This window comes from Eschrichtius robustus, chromosome 9, assembly GCF_028021215.1.
Source record: "Eschrichtius robustus isolate mEscRob2 chromosome 9, mEscRob2.pri, whole genome shotgun sequence".
Taxonomy (NCBI): Eukaryota; Metazoa; Chordata; class Mammalia; order Artiodactyla; family Eschrichtiidae; genus Eschrichtius; species Eschrichtius robustus.
The window spans coordinates 114,813,298-114,828,844 of NC_090832.1; the positions used below are offsets into that span (position 1 = coordinate 114,813,298).

At 40.8% G+C, this 15,547-nt stretch overlaps 1 protein-coding gene across 1 annotated transcript in view; it reads right to left on the bottom strand.

The window, feature by feature from the left end:
- COL9A1 (collagen type IX alpha 1 chain) overlaps window positions 1-15,547 on the bottom strand; it is a 61,185-nt gene that overhangs the window by 6,298 nt on the left and 39,340 nt on the right. The window contains exons 27-32 of the mRNA XM_068550960.1: window positions 14,920-14,964; window positions 13,348-13,380; window positions 10,128-10,274; window positions 9,859-9,913; window positions 7,954-8,142; window positions 1,915-1,992 (exon numbers count right to left, since the gene is read on the bottom strand). Of these exons, the coding sequence (XP_068407061.1) occupies window positions 1,915-1,992; window positions 7,954-8,142; window positions 9,859-9,913; window positions 10,128-10,274; window positions 13,348-13,380; window positions 14,920-14,964 (547 nt within the window). The remainder of the gene's footprint in view (window positions 1-1,914; window positions 1,993-7,953; window positions 8,143-9,858; window positions 9,914-10,127; window positions 10,275-13,347; window positions 13,381-14,919; window positions 14,965-15,547) is intronic.

Here is a 15,547-nt window from a genome sequence, read left to right on the forward strand (position 1 = left end):
GGGAGGGGCAAGGGCTGGCAAACGGCAGAAAGGAAACGGAAAAGGGCAGGTTTCAGGGCCCTGAATTGGGAAGCCCACGAAGCTTTTTAAGAAATCAGATTTAAGTGTTAATTCCAAGACCAGCTGCAACAAACTGAACCATTGTCATAAGGGAAATGCAATGAGGGCCAGGCAGAGATGCCAGAGATGCCTTGCCCTACCTTACCACTCGCCCGCACAGATGACAGGTGTGCTAAAAAGCAAAACCACCCGTGGAGCCCCCTGGGGCAGAGCAAGGGCCCAGGAGCACCAGGCAAGCCCGAGATGGGGAATAACGCGCCCCCTCGTGGCAGCCCGGGACACTGCACAAATCCAAGCTGGTCTTTCTCAATCTTCCCATTTTTAAACTCAGAATGGGGTTTATCAACAGATTTTTTTTAAAATGAGTCACCAGAAATGATCATATATTTTTGATAAAGGAAAATCGTGCTAATAGTGCAAGTTGCTGATCCAAGAACTGTTATTTGTCAACCAAATGCTCAAAGGAGAAATTGTTAGTCTCTCCTATAAATACATAGATAACTAAGTAAATGGTAATGACGATATTTTATCAGCTTTCAAACCTCCTATTCCTACCATTGATAAAGGAGAAGAGCACTCGGTAAATTCTATTTTCCTTTTCTCTCTTCTAAACATCCATCAATGAATCCAGGCTTTATTGTTAACTAAAATCTTCTCATCTTGGTCCCATTGAACTCCAACCAGATTTTCTCTCCTTTTCCAATCATAAAGGCTTCCTTTTCCAATCACAAAAATTCATCAGTTTGTGAAAACATCTCGACAGCCCGTGAATCACCGTTTTAGAAAGGCAGTGTTTGAGCTATCTCCAAATGTATTCGTATTTTTTAAAAATTCTTTTAAATGAGAAAGCCAAACCCAGGAGCAATGCAATGGATAATTAGAAAGCAATGATGCTTCAGGCTGCAATTATAGCCACAACTGGCTATGTAAGCCTCCGGCAGAATTAGAAAACGATCATTTCTTTTGCTAGATTTCCCTCAACCAAGTTTTCCAAATCCACTGTGGGAGTGTGGGCCACCCCCCTGCACAAGCCCCCCCCTCCCCGGACTGGTCTCCCCAGAGCTTTGGGGCCCTTCCTGAGCCCTGGCCCAGCAGTGATCAGAGCGTTTGCTGGGAGACTGCGGGCCATTCATGCTCTTCAACTGAACTGGCTTTCTGCCCGCGAGGCTGCTTCTGTGGTTCGACCTGGCAGTCATTCCCAACGTGCGGCAGCCTGGACTCCGGCCACAGAGCAGCCAGTGTGTAAAGAGAACAGACGGCCAGTGAGAGGACCCGGGCTCTCACACAGAGGCCACTTTGTCACCTCGGTCGACCCAGCTGGGATGCGTCCTTGGGCATGACTTTCGTGAGTAGGAATGTTCAGGTTTATTTATTTGGGGATGTGGGCCTCTGGAGGGTCTGGATGCCTGAAGGAGAAGCTTTTAGAATAAAATGTCAGTTACTCCCCGTGCATCACGAATCGCTGAAGACGTGGACTCGTTTTCCTGCTGCTCTGACTTTTTGGTTTAAAAGAAAAGAAGAGGGAACTCTCAACTGGGCTAGAAGTGGACAGGACCCCATTCATTCAGAATTTTATAACGAGTGCATTGTGGTTGGACCTTGACACTATTTTTTAAAGTATTTATTCAAGAAAGTAATATTTCAAGCCCTGACATGTATTTTCTCTCAAAGAATACAGACTTGATTTACAGACTATTTAACTCTTCATTAAAGTTGGTCCTGAAAGATGGCCGCCAGCCATTATTGCACATCACATGATAAGCAGAGGTAGACGAAGAGCAAATCTGTAAAACGTGATCCAATTCAGACCAACCACTAGCTACCAAGGTCCCACCCCATCCTGCCCATTCTTACCTGGGAGACCTGAAGCCCCGGGCAAACCTTTGGGACCTCTTCCTGGAGGGCCACGATCACCTCTTTCCCCCATGTCACCTGCGTTTCATTAGAGAAATGTTATTGATCTATATGTCTATAAAAGTAAAGTTCCATATTTTTAAACTTAAAGCAAAGCCTACATTCAGAAACCAAAAAGTAGGAAGTTGCCACAATGTAGGTCGTAGTAAGTATGTAGCAAGGCAAAAATCAAGTTAATTATATTAAGAGATCTAAGGGGGAAAAAAATCAAATGATCATATCTGTAGATGCTGGAAAAGATATTTGACAATTAAACATGCATCCCTGATACAACAGTCAATAAAAAAAGACTCAGGCTATTTCCTTAACATGATAAAGTATATCTATCTCAGCCCTGAAGCTGGCATAATGCTTAACGGGAAGCACAAAGAGCAGCTTCATTATAGCCAGAACATTACAAAGATGCCCACTTATCATTATTATTTATTATTTGGTTTGAGCCATCCCTAGTTTCAGATGATATGACTGCTTATCTTAAACCCTAGAAAATCAACTCAAACTCTACTAAAAGCAATAAGAGAATTCAGTAAAGTAGCAAGGTACAAAATACATGGAAATCAATCATTTTCATATATACAAACAACAATCAGTGATAAGATGTAGTGAACAAAGATCCCACTTGTAATAGCAACGAAATTATCAAATAACTAGGAAAATAAGTTTAATCACAAATATGCAGATCCATCATGAAAACAGATCCCATTTGTAAGAGCAACTAACTTACTAAATAACTAGGAATAAGTTTAATCAGAAATATGCAAATCCAACATGAAAAAAAAATTGAACAGAAGATTGAAAACAATCTAAATATCCATTAAAGGGTTAAATACACTACGGTACTTCCACAGAGCAGAATACTATGCACAGGTGAAGAAGAACCAGGAAGGTCTTTGAAATGATCCCCAAGACATTGTTAAGTGAACAAAGCAAGGCCCAGATCACTTACTAAAGGACAGCATGATTTGCTGTTAAAAGGATGTAGGGAAAATAAATATATTCATAGATCCTTTATAGCATTACTGGTAAGGGTATGTAGGAAACTAATAATTGTGATTCCCTAATGAGGAGGATAAAGGAAACCAGACAGATGGGAGACAGGGGCGGGAGAGACACTCTTGACTAAATAACTTTTTAGACATTTTAATTTCTTGAACAATGTAAATTTAGTATCACCAAAAATAAATTAATGAAGTTTCAAAATTTAAAGTGTGCTGTCATCAGTGGCTCCATTTCACTTCTCATTATTTATAGGGAATGTACTCTGGATTGCAACCAACCATGTGCGTTTGCAAGACGGTCGATTGAATTCGGGGATTCGGCAGCCACAGAACAAAGTTACATGAATTATCCTGGCCCTGCAGAGACCAAACTTAGAAACTTGGCCTCATTAACAAGATGACCTAATACCTTAGTTAACTGGTCCTAAATGACGTATGCTGCTCCTACTACAAGACCAGTTCTACTATCCCATTAGTATAGTAGTATATTATTATTTTACTACATTGTTACAAGATGCAATAGCATTTTGCAACAAATTCTATACATAATCACTTTTTCCACATATTCGCCCAACCTCATTGAATATTGACAGGTTTGTTACCATTTAAAAAACAAAGTCACGTGCACAACAAAAATAGGAAGAACATCTGTACAACTATCTGCGCATTTGTCAAATAGTCAAAAGTCTCTAATTGTGACATGAATGTTTAAAAGTTACCACACTTTAACTTTAGCTGTGAATGTCCTTGTGTGAACATTTTTATGGTGAATCAACTACATTTTGAAAACAATTTAAATTTTATAAATACTGTGAAAGGATGTAGAGCTCAGCTTGAACTCATACATAAACTAGTTGTTTCTTACACTCACCATCAATATGGCCTTACTGTATTAGGAAGATATGACAATTAGCATTTTTAAAACTAACAGCTTAAGCTCTCTTGTTAACTTAGCAATTTAAATATGTCATCTCGTAATTTCTGAGGGTGGCAGTGAGAATGTGCCACATTTTCTGAAGACACGAGATGAAGATTATAAATTAAAATGCAACTTTCACAGCGATCGTGACAGTTAAGCACGCTCTAGCTTGAAGCCGCACCAACTTCAAAATGTTGTTTGCGAGGAGTAAGACCACGGGCTCTTTAAAAGGACTATTTTATATATCAATATATGTTACCAAACTTATAGGAAAAGATGGAAATAATGGGCGAAGTGATGTGAGATTTCCGGAGAGATATGAAAACTCTTAAGGAAAAAAATGGTAATTCTAGAACTGAAAAACACAAGATCTGAAAGTAAAAATTCATTGGATGGGATTGCCAACATATTTGGACACTGCAGAATAAAGGGAATACAGACAGCATGGTGGCAATAATAAACAGCACTGTATGATATATAGAATAACATTTTCTCCAAATTAAAAAAAAAAGACCCCTGTCTTAGCTTTGAAACTGGTTTTTGGTAGTCAGTCATGGGAAAACACATTTTCGACGAGCCCCAGGACAGAGCCACACTGCAACCTGCCGCAGCCGTCGTGTGTCGGCTCTGCTACCCCCAGGGTTAATCTACCTGATTAAACACTGAATCAAACCTGAATCTACCTGAATCAAACACTGGTCATGTCTTCCTTCAAGGCATAGGAAACCTGGCTCAGGGAACTAAAGTCCACCTTTGTTAGCCTATTGTCAGAAAAGACATATAAAAAGCTTGTAAAATAAGCTTTGCATAAGGTATGAAGGGAATAGACAGTTTGAATCAAAAAATAGCTCTTTACGAACAGAGTTGGGGAAACTAGAGAAATTCTCATTGCTCCAAAATTGCTATCGATTTCATCTATCTGGAAGCTATAATTGATATGTCACCTCCAGGTGAGCAGATTAATACTGGAAAAGGTGAGTCTCAGATATGCCCGGTGTACCTTCCCAAGCCTTCGTTAACACGGGGACACGTCTGCTTGACCCCCACTGAAAGATCTAAAAATACACACAGCCTTCCTCAAAGGGACTTAAAATTAACAAACCATGAACATTTAAAAAGAATATTGATGACATGAAAGACTGACTTAATCCTAAGTAAAGTGAACCCAGGGCCAGTCAGATGCCTCTCGTGTTTCTGCTCAAGCATCACATGAAATGAACACACAGCTCTAATGCGTTTGTGTAAAAGTGTGCAAAACATGTCGATGAAAACCAAAAAAATACACAAACATGATGGAAGCTTTCAGTACGGTCTGAGGCTTTTTTCTACTAGCTCCTGTTAAAAATGTTCCACTGTGTTTTTCAAAGTAACTTTTTAGGAAGAATACAGTGATTTGATTAAGACATAGCCTGAAACTGTTAAAAGCTTTAGTAAAATTTATTTGTTTTAATAAAACTTATCTACAGAGCAATTTCGCTGGAAAAAGACCCTCAAAGCAATGCTATGGCAAACCAAGACTTCCACCATCCCTTCTTTGTTAAGCATGAAAACAAAAAAGCAACAGGTGACAATGAAACAGGTCTCTTCTCTGATTGGTGGAACAGTTAAGTTTCAAATGGTGGAGTGTTTATTCTCAAGGAAAATTTGTTTTACTACCTTTGGGTAGTAGAACACTATGTGTTTTCTACTAAGTAGGACTGCTAATGTATGTGGTGGACAAGAAAAGTCAAGTCCAATTACCTAAAACGATATAGCTCCAAATGTATGACAGCATCAACTGAAATAGAAAATCTGATTATTCCTTTCTGCCCACACCCCAAATCTTAAGAAGTAGAACTCAGAGGAGATGCTGCTTTAAAGGAACCCAATGCCAAGAAAGGTATGGAGGAGGGCGGGGCGAGAAAGTTCTTTAGCAAAAAGAAAAGAACTATCTCACGTCTAGATTACAGGCTATGTCATAAACACTGCAGAAAAAATAGGAGGAAGTCCGTTGTAACATCGAACTCTGCTTGATGAATGAACTTCGTGCCAGAGACATTTCCCAGGTTCCAAATACAGAAATATATTTTTCTTCCCTTCAAAATAAGGTTCACTGCTGGAGCCAACCCAGCCCAACCCAGACACAATTCCACGCTGCGATTCTCAGCTTCCCGGAAAGTGTCCAGATCATGTCACCTTTGTTTCCAGAGCTTCTCAGCCCTGATTGCTTGTTCAGATAACCTGGGGAATATTTTCAAAGCCTGGGGCCTAGACCAAGTCAATCAAAATCTCTGGGAACGGGACCCAGATGTGAGCAGTGTTTAAAGCTCCTCGGGTCAGTCCCGCGCGGAGCCCAGGCTGGAGAAGGCAGCCCTCGGCAGGCTCTCCTGGTAGAGCAAGTGCACAGACATTTTCCTGTCTTAGGAAATAAGATGGGGCTTCAGGAGTGGGCTCCTACTCACTCAAAGTTAAGATCGGCCCCAAATATGGAGACTTCCTTTTGGCCAGAGAAAACAGGGCTGTGATCCTCTTGGCCCTACAAGGTGGTCCTTCCCTGGGAAGGCGGGAGCTTGCCTGTCGGGTAAGGACCACCCTGCACTTGGGCATTTCCCCTGCGGGCCCCTCTCCGGAGTTGCTGACTCAGGGGGTCTCTGGTGATGCAGTGCTGCAGGGACCACTCTTTCGGAACTGCTGTACTTCAGTTCACTTTAGTGAACTCACCAAGGCAGAGGAGGCATCCGTGGGCTGGGGCAGCACAGGGCCAGCCCAGCCAGCAGTCCGCCCACAGCATGGAGCTCCCTAGACTGGTTTACGGAGCGAGCGGGGCCCGACCACGGGGAGAGCACCTCCGCTATGGATTCCTGAGCGCAAGCTCAAAGCAGGACCAAGATGAATGAATGGCTAAGGGGTTCTTTCAGAGAAGAGGTCCAGTTCTCTTTAAGGTGAACTTGGAGCTCTCTCCATATGATTTTGTCCAGCCTCCAAAAACATGGAAATCGTGCCAGGTTTACAAGAGGCCCCAATTAGGGCTCATTTTGTTTTTTTTAACACGCAGCTCTGCACATGCCAAAACAAACAAAAAAAGTAATTAACAACACTGTTCCAGCTGAGGGTGTCGTGAGCCAAACACATCAGCCATTCATCTACAGATCCAGAAAGGCATCTTGCTTGACCTCTGACCATTAGCACCATAATATTTATCCCTAATTGGAGCACCACTGCCTAAGAAACCAAAGTCCCTCTCTTGTTTCTGATGCCACGTTTTTCTGAAGTTCCCGCAGAGAGCTGTCAGTCGCTCATCATGATGCAGAAACGCTGCACTTTTAGTCCCTTCTGTCGATTATCCCAGGCCCACCGGCCCCCGTGCTGACATACATCATCTAGCAAACATCATCAGAGGCAGCCAGTTCTTCTGCAAATTCTGCAGAATACCTAACACACTCACAGTTCCGCTTTCCTACAAAATACCGGTTTCCAGGGCTTAACTTGCTTTAAATAAAAGGAGAAGAAACAAACTCCCTCAAACCCTCTCACATGTTAAATAAGGAATAAAGTTGTACCTCAGAGCTGAAAATTTTAAAAAAACCACCAAAACTGATATCCAGTGTCACTCTTTAAAAGAAGAGGGAGGCGGCTTTGACTCACGCTCTGATTTTTCTGATGTCTTGCTAACAAATTTTGTTACTTGAAATAACAGATACAAACATTCGAGGGCCAGTTGCCGTCTTAGAAGAGCTCTAAAATGATATTAAGGTCTCAAAAAAAAAAAAAACAAACAAACAAAACTTTAAAGATCCTTTACCAGATCCTGTAAAGTTTATCTTGAACTACGATTAAAGCAGTGTAACTGTAAAAGATCAGTACCAAAAGTCAAGAGACCTTAATTCTGGTATTGGGTCTACTGTCGTCACACACCAAGGTCAAGAAAATATCAAACGATAGTTCTCTAATCTTTACCATCACCACAGTAAAAGAGAGCAATCCATCTTCTTGTCTCATAGATACCTGGCCCTTTAGGACAAGTGAATTCATCTGAAAAAAGCCAGTGTGTGTTCCTGGTTCCACGTGGACAAAATGCCTTACCTTTCGCTCCCCTCAAACCAAGAGCCCCGGGGGGGCCCTTCATGCCCGGGAGGCCTCGAAGTCCCATCTGGCCTGGGAAACCGTTCTCTCCAGGGGGGCCTGGGGGACCAGGGGGGCCAGGCCGCCCGGGGAGGCCCGAGGCTCCGGAGTCTGGACGCTTGAGACTTGCAGCCATCTCAGCAAAATGCTCTAAGAGATAATAAACAAAACAGTCCAGGGAAGTCAGAAACATGAAAGTGATTCAAACGAAAAAAGAACTATTTCAAGTGCCTTTTTTCTAAATGTGTCACCAGAGCTTCAAAACTGCTGGTGAGGCCTGAATAAAGCTGGGTCATTTTCCACGGGCTTTCTGCCAGGAAGTTTCACTGGTGCTGCTTTGTTCAGCCCTCCCTGGATGGATCTGGTCCTGCTGCTGTGAGACAAGGGGATAAAAGACCTTAAACTTCAGGGCTGAGTGGTGTCCAAAGAGATAAGTGTGTCATCTGAACCTGGCTGGTTACCTGAAAAGCCAGGACGAAAAGAAAGTGAGCTTCTCAACACAGGAAGAAGTGGACATACAGAAGCTTCTCAAATGCAAGGACATTGTCCAGAATTAGTACTGAGATACCATTTGAGACCTAGGCTCACGTTTTTAGCTTGGAGATATTAAGTAATATGAAATACCCTGAGGATTCATGACTTTCTATTAATTCTCCTTCTCAAAAGTTTTTCCGTGCTTGGAAGAGACACCAGACATTAAAGAAAGCCTGCTTCTTAGGAATGGTCACTGCCTGTCTTAAAAATTCATAACTGTGTAGGCTCTTTCAGGAAGCATTAAATAGATTAAGAAACATCCACTAAAACCATGGAGAACAAGAACATTTTCCCATTAAAATAGGGGAAATATTTTAGTGTAATTTTTTTTTTAATTTAGGGTGTGAAGGAGAAAATGAATTGTAAACACATTTCTCAACAAGATTTTTAAATTGTTCAAATGCAAGTATCCTAAGTTGGCCTTATTTAAGTAAGAGTTCACATAAAGTCATAATTTTCTCAGCACTTAATGTTTAAAATGGAAATATTCTTTCAAGATAAGATGTCTGCGATATTGGTTTTCAAATATAGAAGAGACCATTTCATTCTGAAAATCTCTATGATTCTACTAGACAAATTATACTACCTCCTGAACACACAAAAGATGAGTGTTTCTTCATGATAGAATTGGTTCCAACCAGAATCAAATAATAAATAGCAATCTCCACAGGCTTCTTCTGGGCAGAAGTCTGCCAGTTACTTCTTATATAATCTATAGAGAGAGCCTAGGTCAGTGCCAGGTACACACCAAGTGGTAGGATATTAAGAGGGGAAAGAGCCTCAGAATTTGTGTTCCAAAGGGGGAAAAAAAGTGTCTGTATCTGTGTGTGTGTGTGTGTGTGTGTGTGCATGCTTTCTTGTAAATTAACCCCACTGGCAAAAAAAGTCCAGGCGAGCCCAGAAAGGTAATATTTTTCCTTGAGGCTATAAGCTACTGCACATGGCGAACCACTGAGTTCAAAAGACATATCACGTTCTATATCACCAATATAGAAAGCATAAAATAAAGATATTTCCAAGAACCTAAGTTATTTAGCCTTTATAACATTCCTTGGAGAGTTTGAAGAAGCCAGATATATCCAGGAATTATAAAATACTAACATAAAACTAAATCAATGCATTTAAAACGCCAGAACAAAAAGATTGAGTCCATAGTTTATCTAAGTATTGAGGAAGTTAAAAATCTAAACATTAAAGATGTTAAAAAGAAACCAATTATTTCCTTAGCACAAACGCATATACCGATTAACTAGAACAGACGTGAAATTGCTGTTATTCAAAATCCCCCGCCTTTAAAGCATGCAAAAAGCCAAGCGGCGATGATTTATTTACCTCGTATGACTCTCATGCAGACCTGCTTAATGTGCTGGTCCGTTGGTGCCCTGCCCTGGGACAGAAGAGACAAAAGCCAGTTTGTACATGGAACCACAAAGGGGACATTGTTCAATGGTGAACCGACAGGCTGGGCAAGGGACCAGGTGGCTGGAACCAGAAGAGCTGGCCCCATGCTGCTGAGCCGCTGAGGTCTGGTCCTACCCCTGCGCCCCCTGTCGTGGGATGGAGTCTCCAAAGGGAAACCCCAGGGGCTGCCCAGCACTCACGGGAGGGCCCTGGATCCCGGGCAGGCCGGTGGCGCCCTGTTCTCCCTGCACGCCTCGCGGGCCAGGTGGTCCTCGCGGTCCTTCCTCCCCAGGAAGCCCCCGGCTTCCTTCGGGTCCCCTCAAGCCAGGCTCCCCGGGGTTACCTGCCTGGAACACAAGCGCACGCTGTAAGTCCAGGCTAGACGCAAGGAATGCGTCTGCTTCACGTTAATACAAGCGCTGCCATGAAACTGCGGGTTTACTTACGCTCTGTCTCCCAAGACGTGTTTGCTGAGAGCTTACAAAGCCTCAAGGTAAACACACGTAATGCCACACAGCAGCTCTCCAATCTCTTAGAATTCCAGCTCAAGGAAACGTTTTAAAGATCTTTCTTTGGGGTATAGTTATTATTTCAAAATGTTAATGGGAATAATATATTTTAAAACCACATTCTTCACACTTGAAGTCACTTCTAAGAGCATGTTAATTTTTAATAAAACGTGTTAACTTTCTCTGGCCACAAAAAGGCCACTGAGTTCACAAGACATGTCACATTCTCTGTCACCAATATAGAAAGCATAAAATAAAGATATTTCCAAGAACATAAGTTATTTAGCCTTTATAACATTCTTTGGAGAGTTTGAAGAAGCCAGATGTATCCAGGAATTATAAAATACTAACATAAAACTAAATCAGTGCATTTAAAACGCCAGAACAAAAAGAGTGAGTCCACAATTTATCTAAGTATTGAGGAAGTTAAAAATCTAAACACTAAAGATGTTAAAAATAAACCAATTATTTCCTTAGCACAAAAGCATATACCAATTAAATGTTTCTTCTGAAAGCAGACCACTAAAAGCATCTTTAAAGTCCTCATCTACAAAAACTGCTTTAAAGAGAGACTAAATTAATTCACTTTTTCTTAAACTACCTCTGGTGGAATTTGTGGCAAAGTAGTTTCAGTGGACTGTTGTTTTCAGAATAAAAACGAGAAGATAAAAGCACAGGAGACATGGAGGGAACACCACTGCTCAAGACCTGAATGTTCATAAAGCAGCTCGATCCTGCTTCTTTTCCATATGCAACATTTATCTAGGAAAAGCCAACTTGTTCAAAAGTTCACATGTTTTAAACTGAAGGAATAAAGGTGATGATGCAAGGCTTTCACTAGACACATCTAAAGAAAGCTCACGGAGTGTGCTTCTGCCAATCTCTCTTTATACAAAAAAAAATTGATATTCATCTTAGTCAACCTGTCAAAATTGCCTCTATGAAGAAATTATGGCTTAAAAGATTTCCAGAGTCAGGGTCAAGGGGGAAAGCTAAGGACGTGTTATGGAACGAAGGCTGGAGAACTGTTTGGTGACTGGTATGCAAGACCATAGCAACTTCTAAAAAAACCCGGAGGAGAAGCCAAAATGAATTCAGAATGTGCTAAAAGAGCTGGCGGAAAACAAAGGAGGCCAAATCAGAGTGTATTACCTTGCTGGCAATGTCTGAAATTTTGCTAGAACAAGGAGCAGGGCATTTTTGATGACGAGATCAAGGGCCAACATGACCAGGACATCAAAAGGGCCCTGGGTCTCTGGGAAAGAATTCCTCACTTGAGGAGGGATACGCTGATGTAGAAACCAGAGTGCAGACCTCACCCACTTACCAGCTTTGTCTTGCTGAAATCACTGAGAAAAGGAAAAGCTTTTCTGTTAGTAACTCTTTTCCCCTGATTCTGGGACGGTGCACTTCAATTTCATCTGTATTACTTGGGTAATGTCAGGAAAGACAGGGGTAGGAAGGGAGGTAATGAATCAAGAGCTCATTCCTAGTATTTTATCCAAATTTAAATGAAATTAACTCATTTTCACACCTGCATTGTTCATCCACTTTTTTCTTTTATAACTTGAATTCTCACCTTGGAACATTACTGATTATTTCTAGACAGTGAAGGAGGATTTCCATTACCAAATTCTATCAAGGTTTACTCTTTACATTGTTCTCAATCCTAAACGATTTCTGTCAAAGATTCTTAGGCATAAAGCTGTTATTTGAAGCTTGAGACTGTCACGTGGTGTTTAGAGGCAGTATGTAAACAGGTAAGATAATATAATGTAATAGTTTCCATCTCAGTGCTGCGTGAAGAACCCAGGGCAGGGCAGTGTAACCAAGGCTGGGTGGGTCCTCCCGGAGAAAGCTGAGCTGAGGATGGCGCTAAAAGCTTAGGTAGGAGGTACTATTCTAAGGAAAGAGAAAGAGTGTCCTGGACTAGGAGAAGACCACAAGGCATTAATCAGCATATGCCAAGTAAAAAGAACCACAGACAGATGACATTCCAGAGAGGTCGGACCACGTCATCGAAGGCTTTGTATACATTTGCTAAGAGTCTGAATTATTCTCTAAAATGTTATTCTTAAAGGGTTTTAAGCAGAGGAGGAATGGATAGTGGGCTTTATCTTTTCATCTAGATGGCATTGGCTGTCACGAGGATAACACGTTGGACCAGGACAGAGAGAAGTCAGGGGCGGGGATTCCAGAAACAAGAAGACTTGGAGATTAATGGAAGCTGGTGATAGATGCACTTGAGATTGAACTCTGAGCTTCCTCCTTTCTGCTTGTATTATCTTAAATTTCTTATTTTATTAGATGTGCGGTCCTTTCAAATTAGCAAGCCATTCTAGATTTGCTATTAATTGATTTTATCATTCTGAATACATCTAATCTCTAAGGACAACAGTTTAGTTTCTGTAAAATGATAAATTGAATGAGATGGTTATTTTCTCGCTCTAATAATTATCTGTATTTTCTTAGGTATCGTGCCTATATCTTACTTCCCCAACGAGAACACACAGAAGATTAAGAAAATTACTGAAATATTTGCAATGCTATGACTGACAATGAAATTCACTCATGTTCTTGTCACTGCAAAGCACAGGTCAGTTCTTATAAAATAACCCATTTGTGGAAGAAATTACGATGTATATTCAGTGAACCACTTATAATATGAAAAAAAAACACAAAACTTCCTTTAGAGTGATTAGGTCAAAAGGCAGATCCATTTACAGTGTTGTGAGGTTTTTTCTTTGGACTAATCCACTACTTAAAGAATAAGTTTAGATGTTAATTTCCTTAAAGGTAAGTCCTTTTAGAATTGAATTTTGTAGAATGATTTCATAAAGCAGAGCATTGCATTTTCTATAGCTTTATTCATATTTTTATTTTTTATACCGTTACTGTTCATTATACTTACAGATCCCTTTGGGCCAGGTAATCCTATATCTCCCTAAATCAATAAAACAAAATTATATTAGAACAATGTTTACTAAAAACTCTAAAAAAGTTATCATGCTGCCAAACTCAATAGAAAACCATGAACAGAAGAACCATGACACCACAGAAAAAAATTAGATTCACAATTTGGATTCTGGTCCCAGCTCTGCTACTTAACTTCAGGACCCAGTGTAAACTTTGTAACCTCCCAGCCTTTGGCTAACTTGTCTGTTAAATAATAGGGTTGAATCACAGCTCTCCAAGGCTGCATTCAGATTTAAAATGCTAGGTGTGGAGAACTGAAATGTGCAAGTCAAAAGACATTAAGCTAGCATGCTGTTATAAAACATAATAGACATTTAAACCAGATGACTTCATTTCTGAAACTCTAACAATATTTTTAAACTCATCCCCAAAAGTCTATCAAACCAAATATGCATGCTCTTATGCTTAAAAAAAAAAACCTTGACTATCTCCCACCCCTAGTTCTAGGTATGAATTCAGCTCATCTTAGCACATCAGTGCATGTCCACTACAAAACAGGATGACTTAAAACGTCCCCTTAAGGACCTCCCTGGAGGTCCAGTGGTTAAGACTCCACGCTTCCAATGCAGGGGGCACGGGTTCGATCCCTTGTAGGGGAGCTAAGATCCCACAAGCTGCGCAGTGCGGCCAAAAATAAAGAAACAAAAATTTAAAAATAAATAAATTAAAAAATAAAACATCCTCTTAGCTTATAAAATGAACAGTTTCAACAGAAAATAAAATTGAAATCACCCTTTTTCTAATTTACTTAATAGTTAGGAAGCTTTGCCTCATTCGGATGTTAACTAAAATCCTAAAACTCTGAATAAAACACTATCAGCATTTTCTCCTGTACTAAAAGCTCTCTGAAACTATTTTCTGAGAATTCTGTCACACACACACCCCCAAAGGACCAAGCATAAGTTTCCACACGAGGTCCTGTTAGATTGTCTCATAACCATAAGGATAAGCCAGCAGACCTAGCAGTGCTGTGGAGGTGACGACTTGCTCTCCTCCTCCCCGCCTTCCTGGAGATTTAGCAGAAGCCTCCCCTGGAGTTGGAATCACTTCTTTGGAGGGTCTTAGACTCCAAAAGGCCGTGGAGAATACCCACGGTCAAACCTGGGACCTTCAACTCTCTAACTACAATAACCTATAATACAAACTATAATAAAGCTTTAATTTTGTTTCCGTGATGGGCACTTTTCATAGACTTGTCTACAGCCATATAAGAATCACCTTGAATGTCTAGATGGAAAACCACAAAAAAACATGCCCTCCAAAGGGAACACTTTGTCCTCCCAACACTTAAGGCCACGTCTATCAATGTTGGCGTGTTTCCCCTCCACTTTACTTGATCTTGGGTGCGATTCTCGGGGGTTGTTTTTTAGCTTATGTAAGAAACGTATTACCTTTAAAGAAGTCAGCAAGGATAGCAAGGTCAGAGAAAAGAAAAAGTACGTATGTTTCTAATACAGTTCAAAATCAGTGAGTCTCCATCAATAACCAGGAAAAAAAAGTGTCTTACGAGTTCACCCCTTTCTCCCAGTTCTCCCTCTTCACCAGAGGCACCCTAAAAATTAAAAGTCACATTTTTAAAATTCTTAGCTCCTTGGCTCAATTTTAACCAGTCAACATTGAGAAGCATTCAAAAGTCCCTGCGGTGCCCCCCAAGATCATGCAGAAATACGAAATGATCTCAGTGGTTTTTCCTATCTAGCTGTCAGGGGCTTGTCTAACCCAGAAAACAGCCCAGAGAAAAGCCAGAAGGTGAAGTTGACTTTCTGCTAAAGTTAAGGATTAATGACTATATCCAGCAATTTTATAATTAGGTAATACTTAAAAAGGGCTCTTACAGTTGAAAAAAACAAAACAAAACAAAAAAAACACACCAGGGCAAGGACTAACTCTAATTCACATGCATTGTTTATTTGCTAAGGTCTTGGTAAAGAAAAAACAAAACATTATGATGCGGCTATGGAAGGCCTCATCAGACTGGAGTAAACCCATCTGTTGCGTAAGAGAGACAGGGCCTTTCTCTTCAAAGGAAGGACCATGTGTATTCTTGAAGGCAGAGCCATCATTCGCTCCGGCTTATTAAAATGGTAGATAAGGCTACAGACCAAATTAAACCCTGCGTTTCACTCACTATGAAG